Raw genomic sequence first — 23,887 nt, forward strand, 5'->3', positions numbered from 1 at the left:
ATGAAAGGCAAACCTGGTCATTCAAGTGATGTGATAAGGTCTTGATCCTTAAAATTGTTGAGTAGCTTTTTGTTATCTGCAATATGGAAGTCACAGCTCTGTAGCCTATGGCACAGGCGCTTTACCGTTTAACTCTCTAGCTGTCTTGGTCTACTCTAAGCCCGCACCACTCTCTCTAGGGCACCTACACTTCAGCACTGCAGACCCCCTCAGTTTCTCGGAATATCACTTTCACTTCTCCTGTAGTACATCTTTATAAATACATTGTTCCGTCTGCCTGTAAAGGTTTTTTCCTTTTATATACATAATCATTTATACACATTATATACGTAAATCATTTATGATTTCTTTCCTGATGATTACACACACACAGTGTTTATTCTCTTTTCAAAATATGAGTTCCTTAAGAAAAGAGCCAAATTACTCATTTGTACATTTCGACCTCGTAGTGTCCAACATATAAAATTAAAATATCTGAGATGAATAAATGGAAAGACAAATATAAATAGCTTTTCTTCTTGGTAAAGTGTCCATATCCCATTTCCTAACTCATTTTACACTTTCATTTATAGACATTTCCTTATTCAATCAAAGGCTACTACATTGATTCAAAGACACGTACCGGGGCACCTGGGTGGCTCAGTGGGTTAAAGCCTCTGCCTTCAGCTCGGGTCATGATCTCAGGATCCTGGGATCGAGCCCCACATCGGGCTCTCTGCTCCGCAGGGAGCCTGCTTCCTCCTCTCTCTCTCTGCCTGCCTCTCTTCCTACTTGTGATCTCTGTCTGTCAAATAAATGAATAAAATCTTTAAAAAAAAAAAAAAAAAAAACAAAGACACGTACCAATGTGAATATAGAGAGGAAAAATAACGTCAGCTTCTCTTCTTCATATTTCTCCATGACCCAGATAACCTCAAATCGCCCAAACCCAGAAGGTCTCAAATTCCTAGAGCGCCCCTTCTCCATGAGCTAAGCCACACATTTAAAGATAATCCTTACAACAGATTTGGAAAAACCTTGCTTTAGAGAAGTCTGTACACAAGATATCATGCTTTGTTATAATACAGAGGGCCATGCTGAATAATGTTGTTAGCTTTTTCAAATAGAAAAATAATACTGTTAACCGAATACTGTAACTTAATTTAAAAAGACCCGGGAATGCAGGAAGATATTTAATAACTTCTGAACTCGGCAACTAATGCACATTTTGATTTAGTGCAAAGGAGTGAGTGTGGCTTGTGAAGAACAGCCATTCTGCCCACCAGCCTTAGAAGGAAAAACAACTAAGACAGGATGTGAATCGGAGTGCCCTGCTGGGTCATGTAACAGAAGTCTCCCCAAGACACCTGAGGGTCTCCAAGGAGGGAAATGCAGTTCAGCCCCTCCCTCTGACTGAAAGCATACAGAAGGTACTTAGCATGACACATGCCGGGCCAGTCCTTTCCACAAGCTACTGTTCGCAGTGGCATGGCCTTGACCATGACATTGACAAACTGCCCAGAGCCTTTCCAAAGAATAGCAGCTACTGCTTCTCCATCTACTGATTCTGGGGCAACATTATTTGACAATTGGTCTTTGTGGAACCGGGAAACCAGAAAGGGCCACCAGATGCCTCTTATTAAAGAGTCCCAGGAGATGGTAGCCAACGATCCAGCAAAATCTCACCCACCTGGTCTGTAAAGACCCCTGAAATCCCTCTACGGAGCACATAACTGTCATTCCTCGAATTCTCACCGCTCAGGAGGAGGAACCCAGCATGAACTCACGAAAAGTCTCCCAACACCAAACTTTTAGAAATGCACAAAAATAGTGTCGTGTGTGTGCGTGTGTGTGTGTGAGTGAGTGTGCGTGTGTGTGTGTATGAGAAAATCCTCAGAGAACAACGTGTGGTGAAGCCCACGATCTGAGGCTGTGACTACCAGGGAAATTCTGCTGCTCTCAGTAAGCTGGAGCTTGAGTAAAAACCACCCACAAGGGCAGGCCAGGAGGCCTTCAGGAATTGTTACTAAGAACCCCACATATACTTTAGGTGAAGACTCAGTAAAAGTATGAAATAGGAGGGAAAACTGTTCACACTGACAGAAGAGGACCTAAAATAGTTTTCACCTGGTTTAGCCTGGGCTCTGGTCAGGAAAATTAAAAATCTCCCGGAGATTCATATATACAACAGGCCTGAGGCCTAAATTTCAAGTCTAATCTAGGAATCCCAACTTCAAGAAGTCCACATTAAATGCAGTCTGAACTCCTGAGAAATCTGCAGCCCCAGAGAAGCCCAGACCAAAATAAATAAATAAATAAATAAATAAATAAATAAAATGCTTTTCTTCAGAGGCATGCCCTCTCCATAGCCCCAAAGTTTCACTGCAAATAAACTTGCACTAAAGATTTTCTTGCAAATCTTATGAAACATACTAGAAAACAACCCACCTCGGTACGAAGCAGTTTACACAGCAGGTAGCAGGAAGAAAGACTCATGAACTGGGCTCTCTGGGTGGCTCAGCAGGTTGAGCGCCTGGCTCTTGGTTTCGGCACCGGTCATGATTGCGGGGTTACGGGATTGAGCCCCACGTCAGGCTCTGTCTGGGCTCAGCAGTGGAGTCTGCTTGTCCTTCTCTCTGATCCTTCCCCCACTAATGTCACTCGCTCTACCACATAAATAAATAAATAAATAAATAAATAAATAAATTTATTTTAAAAAGCGAATACTCAAGGAACTACGAGACAATATAATGAGTTTGAACAACTAAGACATAAAAGAATTCACACACAAAAAAAAAACAGAAAAATCCCAGATCAATAGACTATTTAAAAAAAAGTCCTATTTAAAGAAAACAGAAGCTTAAATATTAAAAAATACAAAAATCGTAGTAAAAAATTAATTGAACGGGCTAAGCAGTCAATTAGAGCTGAAAAGAAGAGAAAACCAGTGAATCTGAATATTAATCTGAGAAAATGACTCTGAATTGAGCAGAAAATGAAAACAGACAAGAAAAAATATGAGAGTTTAATAGATACAGAAATTAAAATAAGAAAATGTAATGAATGGCTAATAAAAAGCTTTCCAACTGAGAGAGGACGGTTCCAGTCCAACGGGGACACAGGAGGCTCCCGAACCCACCTCCTCCCAGAGACACGCTGAATCTACGGCCACACACAGAACAATTCCCTGTGAAAGAAATGCAGACACCAGCTGAGCAACACCTACACGCTGAGTGAACAAGAGAAAGCCCACACTGAGTAGGAACAGGAGATACTCTCTCGCCTTAAACCTCACACCCAGCCCAGTGACATACAATCAGGAAGGAACTTAAATCCCAGCTTCACCCCGAGGAGAGAAGAAGGGTCTGGATCCCAACTTCTAAGACTTTCACCTGAGGAATGGGCCCACAACACCTAAACCTGAAAGCTTAGTGGCTTTGTGTCCCTGAGACCCACAAGACAATAGCACACAGAAATGGCTGTTAGCAGGTTCCCAGAGCACCATGCCCAGACCCCAGGGCCTAGAAGACAGACGTGCCCATCTTCTAGTCTTTACCTGAAAGAGGTCTATTTGCATGTCTTAGAAACTGAGCCTGAAGGTCAGGCATCATCATTTAACATACATCCAGGGGCCAATTGCAATCCTCTCCAGAGACAGGGGAGGCCACTGGGCACCTCTGTCCTGCCCACTCTAGGCCACTGGTACCTCCCTAAAAGGAGGTTATGGACATGTCTCACCCTCTGGCTACTAAGGCTATCACTCCTAAGATGCACCTCTTGACCCCCTGGCCATGGTGGCCAAAAGGACTTGAGTGTGTGGGTCCCACAGGACCGTAACAAACAAGAAACAATTCTCAACTACCTAACCCCCGCGCCAGGACTAGCTTCTAAAGAGCAAAGAAATTGATTGACAAAATAAAAACGCAATCTACAAAAAGGAAGAAAATATGTGCAAATCATATATTGGATAAGGGGCTAATAGTCAAACCATATAAAGAAGACTTAACACCTCAATAGCAAAAACAAACAATCCAATTAAAAAGATGGGCAGAAGAACTAAATAGACATTTTTTCCAAAGATGTGCAAATAGCCAACAAAGCCATGACAAGGAGCTCAACATCACTCATCATCAGGGACATGCAAACCGAAACCACAGAGCATCGGCGCCTCAGACTTGTTAGAAAAGTTCTCATCACAAAGAAATAGCAAGTATTGTTGAGAATGTGGAGAAAAGGGAGCCCGTGTTCGCTGTCAGTAGAAATATAAACTGATACAGCTAGCAGGGAAGACATTAGAGAGGCTCCTTACAAAATTAAAATTACAACTACCATATGATCTGGCAATTCCACTTCTAGGTATTTACCCCAAGAAAAGGAAACCCAGAATCTCAAAGCGATATCTGCAGGGTCATCATCATTGCAGCGCTCTTCCCAATAGCCGCAATACGGAAACACCGTGAGTGTCTGTCAGGGAACGGATGAATGAAGGAGTTATGATATATATGCACCATGAGATACTATTCAGTCTTGAGAAGGAAGGAAATCCTGCTATTTCAGTGACACAGATGGGCCTCGAGGGCATCATGAAGTGAAATAAGCAAGACAGACACAGACAAATATTGCTTGGAATCACTTATACGTGGATTCTTTTTTTTTTTTAAGATTTTATTTATTTATTTGACAGACAGAGCAATCACAAGTAGACAGCTGCAGGTGGGGTTGGGGGTGGGGGGAAGCAGGCTTCCTGCTGAGCGGAGAGCCCGATGTGGGGCTCGATCCCAGGGTCCTGGGATCATGACCTGAGCCAAAGGCAGAGGCTTAACCCGCTGAGCCACCCAGGTGTGCCTTATATGTGGATTCTTTAAAAAAAAAAAAAAAAAAAAAAAAAAAAAAGGAAGGAAGGAAGGAAGGAAGGGAGAACTGCATAGAAATAGAGTAGAAAAGTGGCTGCCAGGGGCCAGGGCATGGCTAAAGCAGGGAGACTTTAGTAAAAGGATACAGACTTTCAGCTCTCAGATGAACAGTCTAAGGACCTAATGTAAATCATGGTGACTACAGTTGATTTAAAAAAGGGAAAGACAATGGGAAAGAGGTAATTTTCAAAAGAGTAATCTTGGAGATTTTTCATTAAATAATAAAAGCATATGATTCCTCAAAAAAGACAAAATTCCTCATATTCGGCAGCACAAAATACACTACGTATGGATTTATTCTTCACAGAAAAAGAAGAAAGAGGAAGGAAGGAAGGAAGAAAGGATGATTCATTAAGGGAAAGGATATTAATTGTAATAAATAATGCAGATAACTTTCAGAGAAATGGCATTTAAACTAAATGGGAGGCTATCAAGTAGACTCAACAATGCATAAAGACAATGGAAAAATATCACCAATGTACCGATGAAGAAAAAAATCGGTTATATATCTGGGTACGGTGTATATCTTAACTAAACATTTGGCTTTGCAGATGTATGCAGTTGTCAAAATGCATTCCTTATACAGTTTAATTTTTGCCCTCAAATTACACTGCAACAAAGTGGGTTCTAGAAATCCCTACATGCTCACATTTCCAGGGACATCAGACAATGAGATGAAAAAGAATTCAACACATGAAGCACTGCTGCAGGATGAATTGTGTGCCCCCAAATTCATATGTTGAAGTCCTAACCCCAGCACCCCAGAATGCAGCTCTATTTAAATATGAGGACTTCCAAGGGCAACTGTGCTAAAATAAAGTGCCTTAGAATGAGCCCCCGTCCAATAATGACTGAGGTCACACAGAGGAAAGGTCATGTGAGCACAGAGAAGATGACATGCAAGCCAAGGACTGAGGCCTCCTGAGAAACCAAACCAGATGACACATTGATCTTGGCCTTCTGACCTCCGAAACTCTGAGCCAATGAGTTTCTGTTGTTTAAGCCACCAAGTCTGTGAAATTTCAGGCAGCCCTAGGAAACTAATACAACTACGTTGTTATTAAATAAAAAATCCTAAGTACATTTCAATAGAGACATAAAAATCACAAGATGAAGTTCCAATTCTTTACGTAACTTTAGAAAGACCATTATTATCAAAAGAGGTATAGAAGGATACTACCAAAAGTGACTACGGTATCTTTCTAGAAAACCATGATCATGACACATAGAGAGGCTTTCCTTTTAAAATCCAGGAACTTAGGGGTGCCTGGGTGGCTCAGTGGGTTAAAGCCTCTGCCTTCAGCTCAGGTCATGATCCTGTGGTCCCCTGGGATCGAGCCCTGCATTGGGATCTCTGCTCAGCAGGGAGCCTGCTTCCCCCGCCCCACGCCTCTCTGCCTGCTTGTGATCTCTATCAAATAAATAAGTAAAATCTTAAAAAAAAAAAATCCAGGAACTTATGAAGATTCTTACTATTACTACTTTTACTCAGTACTCTACTGTAGTTTCTAAACAGAAAAATAAAAAAATCATAAATATTGGAAATGAAAAAGGAAGACTCATTATTTGCATATGTTATAATTGCATATATGGGAAATCTTAACATATCTACAAACTTTTAGAACAAAAAACTCAGGTCAGCAAGTTTGATGACAGGAACATTGTAAAAAATCAATTGCGTTTCTGTAAAATAGCAACAACAACAAAAATAAATCTTTAAAAATTCAACTTTACAATAACAAATACAACTGTAATTTATCTAGGAAAACCTCTAGCAAAGATGTGCAGTATCTTTGTGGAATTTTAAATACAACAAGAAGTATATTAATGAAGATTCAATATTGGAAAGGTGTCAATCCTTCCCAGAATTGATCTCTAGAGCCAAAACAATTCTTTTCAGATGAAAACAAGTAATTTGTATTATTTTTTGCTGTTTCGGAGAAACTTGACAAATTGATTCTAAAATGTATGAGGGACACCTGGGTGGCTCTGTCAGTTGGGGGGAATGCAAGCTGGTGCAGCCACATTGGAAAAGTGTGGAGAATCCTCAAAAAATTAAAAATAGAGCTGCCCTATGACCCTGCAATTGCGCTACTGGGTATTTACCCCAAAGATACAGATGTAGTGAAAAGAAGGGCCATCTGTACCCCAATGTTCATAGCAGCAATGGCCACGGTCGCCAAACTGTGGAAAGAACCAAGATGCCCTTCAATGGACGAATGAATAAGGAAAATGTGGTCCATATACACTATGGAGTATTATGCCTCCATCAGAAAGGATGAATACCCAACTTTTGTATCAACAAGGACAGGACTGGAAGAGATTATGCTGAGTGAAATAAGTCAAGCAGAGAGAGTCAATTATCATATGGTTTCACTTACTTGTGGAGCATAAGGAATAATAACATGGAGGGCATTAGGAGAAGGAAGGGGAAAATGAATGGGGGGAAATCAGAGGGCGAGACAAACCATGAGAGACTATGGACCCTGGGAAACAAAATGAGGGTTTCAGAGGGAAGGGGGTGGGAGGTTGGGTGAGCCTGGTGGTGGGTATTAAGGAGGGCGTGCACTGCATGGAGCACTGGGTGTTACACACAAACAATGAACACCACAAAAACTAATGATGCACGATATGGTGATAACATAATATGATAATAACATTTTTTTTTAAATTTTAAAAAGCATCTGCCCTCGGCTCAGGTCATGATCTCCGGGTCCTGGGATGGAGTCCTGCGTTGGCGCTGAGACCCGCACCTCCCACTGAGCAGGGAGACTGCTTCTCCCTTTCCCTCTGCTTCTTCTCCTGTTTCTACTCTCTCTCCATGTCAAATAAACAAACAAAATCTTTAAAAATAATAATATAATAGGGGCACCTGGGTGGCTTAGTGGGTTAAGCCTCTGCCTTCAGCCAAGGTCATGATCCCAGGGTCCTGGGATCGAGCCCCGAGTTGGGCTCTCTGCTCAGCAGGGAGCCTGCTTCCCTTCCTCTCTCTCTGCCTGCCTCTCTGCCTACTTATGATCTCTGTCTGTCAAATAAATAAAGAAAATCTTTAAAATAATAATAATAATAATAATAATAATATAAATAATAATAAAATTATATGCAAATTGCAATGTCCAAAAATCGCCAAAATTCTTAAGGAAGAGTAACATTGGAAGGAGGGGCAGTATACCTAAGAGTCACATTATAAAACTGTAATAAATAAGAGAGTGACTCCCGAACATAGGATGACAAGCAGGACCCAAAAATGCTCAGAAGTGAAGCCCCATATTTTTCAAAACTTGCTAGAGGTTGATTTATCATTGCAAATCAGTGGGTAAGAAAGAACACCTCTTTCAATAATCTGCTCTGGGACAGCCGGTTATCCATGTGGAAAGGAAACAAAATGAAGTTAGATCCCTACTTTCAAACCATACACAAAACTAAATTCTAGGTACATTAAAGATATATATGTGCAAAGTATTACTATAGAATTTTTGGAAAATAATATGCATGAGTATCTTAAGTTTTCAAAATGGGAAAGGATTTTTTTATATAAGGCAAGAATGCATAAAACATTATGAAAGATTGAGTAATTTCTGTGCAACAAAATTCAAAATGAGCAAGATAGAAAAGAAATCACGAAGTGGAAGAATATGTTTACAATGTATGTAACCAAAAAAGAATAAGTATCAATATATTTAAGGAATTCCTTTAAATTAATGAGAAAAAAAAAAAGCATAATAAAAATATACCCCAAAAATGAATAACCATTTTACAGGAAAGCCAAATGATTATCAAGCCTATGGCAGGTTTCTTAGTCATCACAAAAATGCTAATTATAACAATAATAAAATACCGTTTTATGATTTTTAGGTTTGTCAATATTCAAATTTTGACAAGATTTTTAAAATATAAAGGTTTGGTAATACCAAGTGGCGACAAACATTGGAAGCAATCAGAACTCCCACAAACTACCGGTAGGACTATAATTTAGTATAACCTTTTTGGCAAAAAATCTGAATATGGAATTCCACGCCCATTTACAAGTCACTGAAGTCATGTTGATAAGAGCAACACAAATGTATGAATCCTTGCCACAGCAAGTGAGGCACAGAGGGGTTAAGTGACATTCCTAGGGTCACTCAACTAGTAAGCGGTAAAATCATGATTCAAATCGTGGAGTCTGAGTTCCGAGTCTCTACTCCACTGATGTGTAACGTACCTATCTGTAAGACACTCAGCAGCCATTAAAAAGAATTAGCCAGCTCTGTGTCTAATAATATTAAATGACCTCTAATATATACTGTTACACAAAGAATCAGTGCTTAGGAATGTAAAAAGTGGAACAGGATCTCCAGATAATATATGAGAACTAGTGAGTCTGAAAGATTTGTCAGCTACAAGGTCAATATGTAAAAATCATTTTTATTTCTAGACACCAGCAACAACTATGAAATTAAGTTTTAAAAAGGTATCATTTTATGTGCACACACAAAATAAAATACATAAGACTAAATCTAAAAGTACTCAATTACTGAAGGAAATGAATAAATCATAAATAAATGTGTGTGAATATATATATAAATATTAACCATGCAATAAAGGATTGATAAATTAGAGTATAGCAAAATTTAAAAATTCTATTCATCAAAGATGATTAAGATTAAAGATGATTAAAGATTTGTACTGATTAAAACAGTACAAATCAGACCGTGGAATAAGAGAAGACGTTTGCAACACATGTAACCAACAGACAACCTGGGTACAGAATATATAAATCATTGCTTCAAACCAATACAAAAAGATATATAACTCAATCATAAAATAGAAAAAATGTTATTATTTCACCAAAAAGATATACAAAGGAACATATGAAAATGTGCTCACTCTCATTAGTCATCTGGGGAATTTGAAGTAAAACTTGCTTGAGGCACCACTACACATTCATGACAATGGCTAAAATCAAGACAAGATTTACAACTAAGCTTTGGTGAGTGTGTGAGCTACTAGGAACTCTCGTGCTGTGCTGGGGGTACGTCGATTGCTACATTCACTTTGCAAAATGGCACTTACTGAAGTTAATTTAGGACCCAACATTTCCACTTCTAGTAGGTATCCAACAGCACTGCATCTCTGCATGCACCAAAGGACATTGTCCAAGTATCTACAAGTAGTTTTAGTCATAATTTTCTCAGGCTAAAAAACAAATCCGTCAATGCTGAAATGAACAAATAACTTGTCCATATAATGAAATCCCATACAGTAATGCAGTAAAAGGAACCGTAGCTACACACTTACAAGCATAACCTCAAAAAGATAATTTTGAGGGACGCCTGGGTGGCTCAGTTGGTTAAGCAGCTGCCTTCGGCTCAGGTCATGATCCCAGAGTCCTGGGATTGAGTCCCATATCGGGCTCCTTACTCCGCAGGGAGCCTGCTTCTCCCTCTGACTCTGCCTTCCACTCTGTCTGCCTGTGCTCGCTCTCACTCTCTCTCTCTCACAAATAAATAAAAATAAAATCTTTAAAAAAAAAAAAAAAAAGATAATTTTGAGCTCAAGCAGCCAGACCACAAAAGGATAGACACTGCATGATTCCAGTTGTACTAACTTAATAAACAGGCAAAAACAATTTTCTGTGATATCTGAAGTCATAAATGGAGAGAGATGTACACCCTGTTATTTCAGGGGTATGGGGGGTTGTGGTTTGGGGTTTGGGCCAAGTTCTATTTCTGGACTGGGGGCATGGCTACATCGGTCAGCTTTGCTAACTCTTTGGGTTGTACATGTATGTTGTACACTTTTATAAGTGCGTAACACGTCGATGAAGAAAGATTTTTTTGAAAATTCAAAAAAGCATGTGCATTTTAAATTATCTGCCTGCATGTACGTAGTTTATCTAGATGCCTTACTTAACGGATAATGATTATATCTGAGAATAGTGCAGAAGAAGGACAAGGCTTTCCAGTGTATTTGAAAATCTTCCCCACATTTACTAATCCACACTTTCCAGGACAAGATAAAAAACCTAAAACATGAAAAAAAAAAAAAAACCCCACAACCCTAAAACATGGTTCCCCATTCTCTCCAACCACCTTGGAGCTCTCCGGTATTTTACACACATCCCCTCTCTCCAGGAAGAACCAGAGTGGTGCCTGTTGCTTGTGTTGGAGAAACAGAATCAATTAAACGTAAATGAAATTTAATAGAATTAAAGAATTAAAGCAGAACGTCTTCTGACTCAGAAAACCTCCCACAAAGTAGAAGAGAAAGAACCCAGTTTTATTACTAAGCATTAAACCAGGATGTGATGTGAATTACACACCACCCTGTAGATGGCAAAGAAAGCAAGAAATCCCCCTTTTTATACTTCCAAGTGGATACAGTCCATTACACACACGTTCTCAAAATAAACAATCACTAGCCCTCAAGTAAGAGGACTTGACAAGACCATATGCCACACAGAGTTCATCTACCCATACAGTTGGGGTGACCATCTGTGTTAGTTAATTGGCTCTATCCAGAGGAAAAATAAACCACTAATATGTTTGTGAATGGGGCTAGCTTTGCATCTTGGAGAGAGGGACCCGCTGAAGTCAGGCTCCGAGCTTCCCACAGACACTGCAGCAAGGGGCACCTGCTTCCTTCATAATTTCATTCTAACAATACAGCTCCTAGGTCCTAGAGAAATATAATCCTGGGTTGTAAAGCTGGCCAGACTCTTATTTAGCTTTTCAAAATATTTATATACATTCTAAAGAGCCCTAGAAGGAACTTGAAAGTTTTTGAAAGCACGTGCTTTATGAAAAGGGGAGGGGAAAGTCACTTCTCTTACTCTCCGCCCAGAGACTAGATCTCTTATTTTAATATGTATTTGCCCTTACACTTGCCTCCTCAAAACCTAATGAATGAAGAGAGAAGCCATCATCGGGAATATATTTGATACGTTTTGAATTTTTGTGCCTCATCAGAGATTCACTGTGGAGTCACGTAGTTCTATGTACACATCTATATGCACAAATATGGAAATTATGCATTTTTTTAAAAGAGACAACTAAAAGAGAAATGTTAATGTGGTCCAGAGACAGAGAGGGTTAAAAAAAAATTGCATTTAATTGTTTCCGGTGTACTAGCTATAAATATCCCGACGATTTTTCCCATTCACACGGCAATACTGAACGAGGCTTAATTCCTCGTGGCAATTCGGAAGCAAATTAATACTTGTTAATTCGACAAAGCCCTGTAATGAGCTACAAGGTTGGAGGGAGATGCAGGTTCTGATTTGTGGCAGCAAGAGTACCTCCAATTTCGTCATCACTGTATTTAAATACCATTTTAATATTTTGAAACTCAGCATCTCCATTTTAAAAATACAGTAAGTCTAATTGCTAGCCTCATCAGGGTCTTACCTGGTTGATTAAACCTTACTGAAAGGTCTAGTGGGGGATTTTCAAGCTGCTCGGTTGTCTAATAAGCTTGTATTAAGTGATTCCCCTCACTCGCAATACAAGCAATTCAGACACGTCAGGGACCTAGTTAGGGGAGAGTATTAAAAAGTGTCTGGTGCGATTCTTAATTAAAAGAAAAAAAATCTGTGATACAGTAAAAATAGAAATAATTTGTTTAAAAGACTGCTACTCTTACTTCACTCCAAAACCAATGATGTATGCATGAAATTTGAATATTTTTATGCCTAGGCATTTTATTAATTTTCAAATAAATATAAATCACTCTGTTAAATATAGCTCTTTACTTAATCAGGGGGAACCTAAACCCTGACAAAACTGAGTGAAAAAAGGAAGACTGTGAAACTTTTTCTTTCTTCATCTACGATGGCATTGGAACAATTTTTTTTAAAAAATGAAGAACACCATACAATGTAGCTATCCATAGCAATATATTCCAAAATCTTAAAACCCTTTAATAGGAAATTCTTTCTTATAAAATCAAATTATATTATGCCAAATTAAATACATTTAAATTAGGGCGCCTGGGTGGCTCAGTGGGTTAAGGGTCTGCCTTCGGCTCGGGTCATGATCTCAGGGTCCTGGGATCGAGCCCTGCATTGGGCTCGCTGCTCAGTGGGGAGCCTGCTTCCCCCCTCTCTCTGCTGCCTGTGATCTCTCTCTCTCTCTGTCAAATAAATAAATACAATCTTTTTAAAAATAAATAAATAAATTTAAATTGATTCGTGATTTCTCACATGGATTATCCCAATATACCCCTCACTCCGTACCCATCTAAATCCTACACATCCTAACAAAGTCAGATTAAATCTCATTTCTTTCTAAATAGGTTGTTTCGGGCACCTGGGTGGCTCAGTGGGTTAAGCCGCTGCCTTCGGCTCGGGTCATGATCTCAGGGTCCTGGGATCGAGTCCCGCATCGGGCTCTCTGCTCAGCAGGGAGTCTGCTTCCTCCTCTCTCTCTCTCTCTGCCTGCCTCTCTGCCTACTTGTGATCTCTCTCTGTCAAATAAATAAATAAAATCTTTAAAAATAAATAAATAAATAAATAAATAAATAATAGGTTGTTTCATGTGTCCCAAACCCACTGACTGCATGCCCTGAAGTAACACTCAATGATGAGCCCGAACCTCAGTTCAGTAATCGTGGCTTCATAGTTCTATTACTGTCTTACTTTCCAGAATAGATTATAAATTCCTGGAAGCCTTTCCTTGATCATCTATTCACAGGTAAACTATTTCCAATTGATTTATTCCTTTCAACATCACTATGACATTCTTATGAAACCTCTGAAATCCTCTGCATTCCTCTTACGTTTGACTCTAATACCATTCTCAGAAATGCTTCTCTCTCTACTGACTGTAATTTCACACATTTCCAGAATAGGAGCAGACATGAGCGTCCAATTAAGCTTCTGAATTCCATCCCATCTTCGCTTGCACAGGTATTTAGCCGTTTCTCCCGTATCAGTTTTCTCGGGGTTTATCCATTTGTCTGCTTGCTTGTGCACCTGATGCGCTTGTTTTGCCTTCCCAAGAGTATCCGCTCTTGGTAACTCTCACTTATTACCTTCGTGGTTCCAGTTCCAATTATCCGGGGTCCTTTTGTAATCATTCTATTCACTAAAATTCATCTCTCACAGAGTAGCCAAGGGCAGAGTTCAAACTGGTCAACCCAATAAAACACAAAGGACCAGGATCAGAGTAAAGGCATATTTAATTCTAAAGGCATATTTAATTCTAAAGGAATTCAAGGGAAATATTAGCAAAGATCTATAACCTGCCATTGTGGAAGGTGATTATTGCAGGGTGCTGAAATTGCCCTGCGAATTATCAGCCACACCTGAGCCCTGCCCCCTCTGACTGGCAAAATGAGGGCTCAGGCATGGACAGATTGCCGCCCGCATCTCTGCAAACAGTAGGATCTGGCCAAGCTCAAGATCTCTGTTCCCCTGACCCTGTTAACTTACAGGAACTGAGTATGGTCTGGATTCCCTAAGCTTCTCTCTGAATACCATCGTCCCTCCACTCCTCACTACAAGCTTCCCCTGAAAATCAGGTTTCCCTCTGGGTCTCTTTAGGAAGGTCTTACGTGAGTCTTATTTTGGGAATGTGATGCTGCAAATGGGGAGATAAAGATCTTTTTGACCATCATTAGGGATCCAGTGTTGCACCCAAGACCACCACCGCCACCACCATTAGCACCATCTGTGCCCAACCACCTGCTATTTGAAGGGTTAAGTAGCCACAGGGGAGAGCTGGCGCAGAGGCATCGGAAAGGCTTTGCTGTCATCTCTCTTCTGTGTCCTCCTATACAAATTTTACTTTGAAAAACGAAAGATAATTTATCCACGTCTTTAAACTTCCCTGACACCAAACACCTATCAGACCTGGAGCAGTTCACATAAGATTTAGCCAATCTGTCTGTTTTAATTCTTCTTGCCAGTCTCTTCCTCGTTTTTATCCATTTCACTTTATATTTTTATCGATTTTTTTTATCATTCAGTTTTGGTTTTTGTATTTGCTCCACGGCACGTGGCCCATGAGTTTGTTAAACTTCTTCGTCAAATACCCAATACTGGGCTTCTTGATGGGCTAAAATTACTTTGACCAGAATGACAGTAAGGGCGGGCTAGCATTCCATTTATTCAATGTCGGTTATATGACCAGTCGTCAAGGCCACAGGGGCCACCGGGAATCACCCCATCTACAAAGGACGTCCCAGCCCGGCGCTCCTCTCGGACCCACAGACAAGTCATTCCAGGTACACAGCTCAATGGCAAACACACACTGCGGGCGGGGTGATGACGCAAAACCATCTGCCAAAACAAACTGAGAGGATCTCAGGGAATGTCCTAGAAAAGGTGGTATTTCAATTGAGCCTCAATCAATGAGAGCAGAACAGGACAGGTTAGGTATTTCAGGAATAGAGGAATGGGTAAAGAAAAGTTGAGTAGTGGTAAGCACCCGTTTTGTATGACTGACGAATGCACCTCAAAATTCTGATGCTTTTGCCGAACTGTTTTTATTTCTTTAAATATTTTAATTTTTTTATTTGTTTATTTGAGAGAGAGCACAAGCAGGAGCAGGGTGGGAGAGGGGCAGAGGGAGAGGGAGAAGCAGGCTCCCCACTGAGCAGAGAGCCCGATGTGGGGCTCCATCCCAGGACCCTGAGATCATGACCTGAGCCGAAGGCAGGTGCTTAATCGACTGAGCCACCCAGGCGGCCCTGAACTGTTTTTATCTACCATTGTATTTCAGCAAAAGAATACCTCCCCCAAAAGAAATGGTTAAACGAGGAGGGTTCTCCTGCTGATTTAGTACATCCTAAGTCAATAAAATCACTGTCTGGAGGCTGGCTGGTCTGGGATGGCCTCATCCACATTCTGGAGGCAGCGAGTGTGCCTCGGTTCTCACAGGGTCTCCACCCTCCAGCCGCTCCGACAGCCAAGCCCGCTGACCACGGGACACCTGAGAGCAGCTCGGCAGAGATCACATAGGTTCAAATCGGAACTGCACACCTGATCTTCCTAAAGTAGCTATCCTACAGCGTTACAATAAATTCCCTTTTTTCCTCTTAAAAAAATTATCAGTTATGAGACAGATAAGTAAATTGGTAAAACAAACAAACTTTAAGAAACCTGTGTTAACTCTGGAAACATTCTCTGCTTAGCATTTAGTTTATAGTATTATCAGTGAACACATCCAAAATCATTTTAAAGATAAATTATGTTTTGTCTAAAACCCGGTACCTCCTCGAATCACTTGTCCTACAAAGTGAACCAAGGCCCATGCTTGTTTCTTTCTCCTTGTAAGAGACAACTCGCCTGAATTTGATTTGTATGTCGATGAAACATTCAACATGCTAATTTACTGGTTAATATTCCCCTTTGGCACGTACCAGCAAAGGATAATTGGCAGTAATGTGATTTCAACTTACTTGAATTTGTAGCTGTTAATTGAACCTTCACTTTTAGTAACTCTGCATCACAGCGTAGAAAGAAACCGCATTCACGTAAGATGCTCCCCAAACTCCCTCTGTACAGAGAACATCAGGACAGGAAACTTTCTGTGTCCTCCCCCCCATCTGGAATCCAGGGAATCAACTCTAAATAACCTCTAGCATTATCTTCTAATCTCATGATTTGATGATTATGGAATGGGCTACTTATCTATTTATCTCTCAAAGAAAGGCGAGCATAGCTCGGGCGAGGAGGAGTCATTAATCCAAGGAGGGGACTTTGAACTAATTTCAGTGAGGGATGAAGATAGTCAAGAGGTGATTTTAAATTGTAATGATGAAGAAAGCAATCAGCTGATGCAGATTTTAGAAGTTGTACCAGGAACAATAATGAGAAAAGAGGATACTTAATCACATTCACAAAAGAATTATAGGAATACATAATTAAAGCAATGATAATGAGTAATAAAACTCTTGGCGAGACATCTTTCAAATATCACTAAAAGTAGAGTAAGAAGCAAAAAAAGACATTGTCTTTTGTGTTAGTGACAGAGATTCTGCATGAAGTTCAAGCAGGCAATTATTAAAGTGAGAAAATCTTAGGGCTCCATGTCAACAGCCGTTGGGTACGTGGGAAGGGGTTGAACAAATTTGTAGGGTGTGCACTGTAGGAGACAAAAAGAAAAACAAACCCAAGGAGATAATTGAGTACTTTATTTTTTAAAAGACTTATTTATTTATGAGAGAGAGAGAAAGAGAGAGAGAGAGAGCGCGTGCAAGCAGGAGAGACAGAGGGAGAGAGACAGAGACTCTCACGCAGACTGACATCGGGATCCCACCACCCTGAGATCATGATCTGAGCAGAAACCAGGAGTCGGATCCTCAACTGACAGTGTCATTCCAGTGCCCCAATTTAGTATCTTAATATATTCTAATAATAGAGGAGAAGCGACAGGATTTTATACATGAAACAGGAAAAATTATGGGAAATTCAACCGTCTTTCAAAACTACAAATGTTAGCACAAACAACACAAAAAAATCTCATGAATTAGAAGGGTTAGGGGAGCTCGTAAGTGAGTAAAGATCATTCCATTCAAAAAGAAATGAGGACAAATTAAAAACAAGGTTTATAAACATCGAGAGAGCAAGTGTAGTGGAGTAATGTATATAATAAATAGCAAAATGCAGGGTAGTTAGAATTATAAATACAGCACTGTAAGACAGAGCACATTATCACACACACACAGACACACACACACACACACACGTATTTATATATGTATAGATCAGTAAGCAAATTTATTCCATCATTCCTGATGACCTATATATGTGTGTGGGGGGGTGAATTTTGAATACTTTTTAAAATCAGTTTTAATATCTTGTTGGTTCTCTCATTAATCAATAGGTCAAATATTTTTGTTTTCTCTTTAAATTTGTGTGATAACAATACATCTCTAAACTATCTTAACTTATCCTTTAAATATCTATAATACATATATAAATGTACAAAGTAACAACATGCAAGAGAAACGCCATTCTCGTATGTATGACTACATATGCACGCATGTAGGAAATATGTGAAGTATGTGATAGGTACATACAATAAATATTGCACATCTAAATGAGAATTAAAACTCAGAGTGCACACCAGTTGCCACAAACTGTTTTAAATGCTTTAGATATATTAACTCATTTAATCCTTGCAGTTACCCTATAAAGTGGGTATAAGGTAGGGCCCACTACGGCTCCATTTTACAAATGGGGAAACGGAAACGCAGTAACGAACATGCTCGTGCAAACAGAAAGTGTCAACGCTAAGACTGTGCCCGGGACACGCGGCTTCAGGGGCTGACGCTAACCCTCACGATCCGCTACCGCTCTCCATTGCTTGTGCCTAAGCTGACAAAACTGCCTTCAGAGGAACTGGACAAACATTAAGTAAATAAGATAGAAAACCTATCCCAGACTTGACGTTGTATTTTCCTTCCTCTTCCCAAAGGGAGTAAGAGGGACACAGACCTCCCATAAATTCCCACACTGATGGCAAATCAAGTGTGAACAGGGGCTTACCAGGCGAAGGACCGCTTAGTCAAGCTGCAGGCTTTCAAGTAATCCAGACGTGATGGAGTCTACCCTAGAGCTCTCTGAAACTACTGATTCAATCTCAGCGCCATTACCTACTACACTTAAAGACTCACCGAGGAACGATTAGATCCCAGCTGTCTGAGCCAATGCAAACATATCACCCACTTTACAAAAATAAATAAATGAATAATGATATCTTCAGGAATTATCAATGAGTAAGCCCAAGGAAAGCTCTGGAAAGGTTCTACAGCAGTAAATGAGGGAATCAATGGCCAAGACCGCTACAATTACAGGCTAACGAGGAGGGATGAAGACAGATGTATCAAAATAGCTAACAGCTCCCCAACGGGCTAGCTTCCTCCTCCTTTGAAGCAAAAACGGAGTCTGCAAACTGTGGTGTTAAGGAGGACAGGTGGAGAAAATATGGCTGAAATGTTCAACTCTACTGATGTTCTCAACATTTTCATATACCAGGGTCCCTGACCAATGCCATCCATATATACACATATATATGTATGTGTGTGTATATATATATATGTTTTTTTCACCTTCCTGTTTATATTTGTACACCAACATAACGAGCCCTGAATGTAAGCAACCTAGAAGTGGCCCGATCTGCCAGTGCAGGCTAGCATTACTCTTGTGCCCCGCACTCAGCAAGGCCCTCGTGAGAGCAATACCTAACTGGGGACAGAGGCAGAAAATGGATATAACAAGCTCCAGCTCTAGGGCCTTCCATGTGACCCCACCCCTCATCCAACGTGTGCCTCTATATCTCCCCAAACAATGGAAAAATTTGCCCTTTATTTCAAGTGGAGCTCTTCTGTTGTCAATTTTTTCTGTACCAACCAGGTTTTTTTGTTCAGTTTCCTTCCCAGCTCCTACCTGCCCAAAGACTTTGGTTCCACCCCACTGATTCTTACAGAAACGCAGCACCCCCTTGTTGAACAACGTGTTACATTTGTGCAGCAACCAAAGCTGCTCGGTTCTAAAGAGAAAGCCTGTTAGGAACATCTCTTTCTACAATCCATCCAGGCTGGTCGGAGGCTGTGGGAGCATAGCAATGACACCGCTGATATCATTGTGCCTAAAGCAAATGATTAAAAGCCCATCAATAAGAATTGGGAAAAACTGAGAATCAGAGGTTCCTTTTTTCCCCTGTTCTGAGAGTTCAGTTTTACTGATTCTTTTTTGATGTGCTGAAACTTTTTTGAATGTGTTCTTCTGCTTCCATTGTCTATAAAATAAAATGCTTTCATCAAGACTTATTAATTCATGTCTCCTTAAGAATATTACATTTCCAAATTATCTATGCACTGCTATACATTATCTTTAATTTTTATTATTTACATTTGCCTGGATTTTATTTTGGGAAAGGCAACAAATGAATGGAGTCAGTCTAAACACCTTACTAATCCAGAGTCATTTCTCTTTTCAAGTCCATATCCTTAAATCAGATGAGAACTACCCAAGGTTATCAAAAAACACAACCAAAATTTATGATTGTAAGTGGTTCACCTATATTGATTCAGTCAAAACTCAAAAGGTAGTTAAGATTATAGCCCTATATTAAAGATAAAAATCCTGAAGCCTAGAGATTTTAAGCAAATTGCCCAAGGTTACTCAAGTGGTAACTGACAGAGGCAGAATTCAAATCCGAGTTCCGACAGCTCTGCATCCATGAAGGTATGAATTCTTTAAGAGAGACAAATCTCTTCTTAAAGGAATTTATCAATTGAGTGGTTATACACGGAACATGTAGAAACATGATGGTCATTTTTTCAATAACAGCACTTTTAAAACATGTAAAGTGATCTTTTTAATGGTCCAAAAACCTAATAATAAAGTATGTCTCAGTAAGGAAATTTCTGTAGCTGGTAAGCTGATTTGTCCATTCATCTATTCAACATTACTTATTGAGTGATTACCATGTGCAAGTCCCTCAGAAGGAACACAGAAGCCTACAGATCAGTAGGGAACAAAACCAAACAAACAAGAGAGCACAGAGGGGAACAGCTCTAAGAACAGATGTACACGATGTTCCCCATGCAGGGGAGAGAGACATGAACTTGCTGGGCGCAGGGGTAGGAGGTCAAGGCAGGTCTTAGTGAAAGATGATATATAAAATGCATAATAAAAGGCAAACTGGAATGCCAATAGAATTCAAAAGAAAAAAGAGTAGGATGTAAAGGAATGCATTTAAGGAAATGCTAAGTCCCTATAACATGGAAAAATAATGTGCTTAGGAACCTGAAATTAGTGACATGCAAGTGTGTAATTTTCTTCTGTCTTATTTCTGTGCTGGTAAAAGAATAAAAAGCTTCTATCCAAACCATACGGTGTGGTTGTGAAAAGTGCTGGTTCCTCAGGGACTCTTAAATCTACTGCTTTAGAATCTCTTGTAAGGACACCCAGAAACCTGCCCATTGAACGAGCTCCAGGCATGGCCTTATGCATGAGGAACGCCATGCATAATGACCACCATTTACGCCAGAACGTTGTCAGAGATGTGACCAGACTCTATGTCAATCGTCTCTGTTCTGTGGAACGGCATCTCAGATTTAGGGTAACGCTGCCTCCACATTGGCCCTGGGGACCAAGTTAGTGTCAAGGGACACATGCCTATTTTGAGCAAATTGGTCTGCTGGGTGGAACTTGTCATGCTTATTATTTGTGATTCTAATTGGAAAACATCTATAGAAAAGAAAACAATAAATCTAACACTAACAGTTAATAATATATTGTTCTTTATGATAATTATTAGATAATACAGGCACTAGAGGCTTAAGGCTTCTCTTCCATTGTGAGAATAAAATCTCACATTGGATATCATGGGTTACACGGGCTATTACACACAGGAAGTTCCTAGGTTTTGCCCTATTATTCAGCTTAATTTTTAACTAGTGATCAGACACCAGCCTGGAATAAGTTTGTTGAGAAAGCAGAAAAACAAATCAAATTGAGTATTTGATAAGAATGATTGCATGCTAAAATTTTTATTTTCTTTTAGGATCAATATGGTGCAACAGAGTTCAAGTAAAAGAGAATTATAGCGAAGTATTTTTGATGTCTTCAAATATAATCATACTTGGATTAAAGTTAAGATAGATGTTCCGAAATACAGTACCATGTGAGAAAATACAGAGTCAAGAAAGGGAATAGTCCATGTTATCACGATGTTCTTAGTAAAAGTGTTCACCTAGTCCCCATATTGCAAAGGGTTTGTGTTAAGAGGCAGAGCAGCAGTGGTGTTCTAGAATGTTCTAGAGTGGCTCAGAACAAAATATGTGGGGATTTTGAAAACCCTTGATCATCAAAACAGGGAGGAGTATTCACTCACAGAAAATCATGGCTTTATGGTTTTGGGGTTTTTTTTTGGGGGGGGGTGCGGTTGTTTGTTTGGTTGGTTTGGTTTGGTTTTGCTTTGCTCTTAAACAGCCAGTTCTCAGGACACCAGAGGCACAAGACTTAGCTTCAATCTGTTCTCTGCAATCACAATCTGTGTGACTCAGGTAACCTCTCTGAACTGCACGTTCTTTTCCCAAGTAGGGATAAAGTTACTGGCTTTTATACAGAATTGACTTTATATAAACTAATGTTTGGTTAAAGCATGTAAGCATTGCAAAATGACTTCTAGTACGTCATGCTGGCCTTGTCAGCTGGGCCCCTTGTATTTAATTTTTTATTTATATTTTATTAATATATTTATTGTATTTTCATATCCTGCTGTTTGAAATTTGCAGGTCCTTTATCAAGAACTTTTCAGAGGAAAAGCTAATTCCTTCAAAGGACTGTTTTGAATGTCAAGCATCTGATACAATTATAAAATAAGACATTCTGAAGAAAAATTCATTCAAAGAGGAAAGTTTCAAAAAGGCAACAATTTTTTTTAAAGCTTGCCTGCAAACAAACCAAGAAAATTATTTTATTTATTTTTTGAAGGTCCCATCTTTTTTTTTAAGTTTTTACTGAAATTCTAATTAGTGAACATATAGCGTAATACTAGTTTCAGCTGTACAATTTAGTATGTAAGTGATGTAAATGATTTTAAAATGTTTTAGTTACAAAAGGAACCAAATGTGAATGCTTTTTTTTTTTTTAAAGATTTTACTTATTTATTTGACAGAGAGAGATCACAAGCAGGCAGAGAGGCAGGCAGAGAGAGAGAGGGGGGGGGAAACAGGCTCCCTGCTGAGCAGAGAGCCCGATGTGAGACTCGATCCCAGGACCCCGACATCATGACCCGAGCCGAAGGCAGTGGCCTAACCCACTGAGCCACCCAGGCGCCCCCATGAATGCTTATTCTTTATTTCCCCTAAGAAAATACACCTTCTTTGCTTGGTAGTGCGATTATAACACCAAGCTGTCCTGTTATTTCATCGGTAGGTACATTCTTGAGAACATAAACTTGAGAGCAAATGACGGTGATGATGTTTTCAGAGGTACAAGGGTGGTCATCACAGCTCTGCGCTCGCAGACACAAATGCATGACTAGATATCCAAAAACCGAATCTACAGTATCAAGAAGGAAACAAAGGTATCTCAAGATAACCTCCTTTCAGGGCACCTGGGTGGCTCAGTTGGTTGAGCAACTGCCTTCGGCTCAGGTCATGATTCGAGTCGCTAGATCGAGTCCCACATCCGGCTCCCAGCTCCAAGGGGAGTCTGCTTCTCCCTCTGACCTTCTCCCCTCTCATGCGCTCTCTCACTGTCTCTCTCTCTCAAAAAAAAAAAAAAAAAGATACCTCCTTTCACACTAAAAAGTCAATCAGCAGCCCTTTCCAATAGAACTTTCTGTGAGGACAGAAAGGTTTGAGACCCCTGGTCTTCCACGAAGCAGCCGGCAGCCCACTGAAAGCTGCTGAGCTCTGGAAATGTGACCAGTCAAAATGAAGAAATTAACTTTTTTTTTTTTAATTAAAATTCACTTCAATTTAAACCTAAAATCTACATGTGGATAGTGGCTACCAAAACAAAAGTACAGAATAGACATTTTGAATATGCTCTTCCTCAGGGGTGTGTGTGTGTGTGTGTGTGTGTGTGTGTGTAGAGAGATATTTGTGAGGACAAAATAGTGGAAGCGTTTATATAACAGCCTACAAACTTTACATCTCTTCCTCATTTTAAGGGTGTGAGAATCATGAGTCACATCTCTTGAAGTGCCTTATTTCATGTCCTGTTATGTTGCAAAGCTATGAAAAGATATTACCTTTCAGGCTTAACAAGTAGCTTAATAGATGTTGTACTTGTCGTAGAATGAATTGCCTGAGGTAAACAGATAGTAAACAAATAGTATAATATGTATTTTCTCAACAAATATTAAATAATATTTGTGTTCCCAAAACATTGTTGGGTGGAATGATTGAAGGAGCCAGTAACTTTTAATAAACCATTTTTAGACTCCGCCATTTATAATTCGCTTTCCTTTTATGTGATAAGGAGAAGTTATTTCTTCTCCCACCTCTATTACTCTTTTCTCTCCTTCATGTTTTCATAACAGATACCA

The 23,887-nt window shown here is 39.7% G+C and overlaps 1 protein-coding gene across 1 annotated transcript in view; it reads right to left on the minus strand.

The window, feature by feature from the left end:
* Window positions 1-3,046: 3,046 nt before the first annotated feature.
* LOC309855505 (uncharacterized protein) overlaps window positions 3,047-23,887 on the minus strand; it is a gene marked incomplete at its 3' end in the record, with an annotated part of 141,068 nt that continues 120,227 nt past the window's right edge. The window contains exon 6 of the mRNA XM_082715865.1: window positions 3,047-3,166. Within this exon, the coding sequence (XP_082571991.1) occupies window positions 3,047-3,166 (120 nt within the window). The remainder of the gene's footprint in view (window positions 3,167-23,887) is intronic.

Source organism: Mustela nivalis (assembly GCF_964662115.1).
Source record: "Mustela nivalis genome assembly, chromosome: 20".
In the NCBI taxonomy this organism is placed as follows: domain Eukaryota; kingdom Metazoa; phylum Chordata; class Mammalia; order Carnivora; family Mustelidae; genus Mustela; species Mustela nivalis.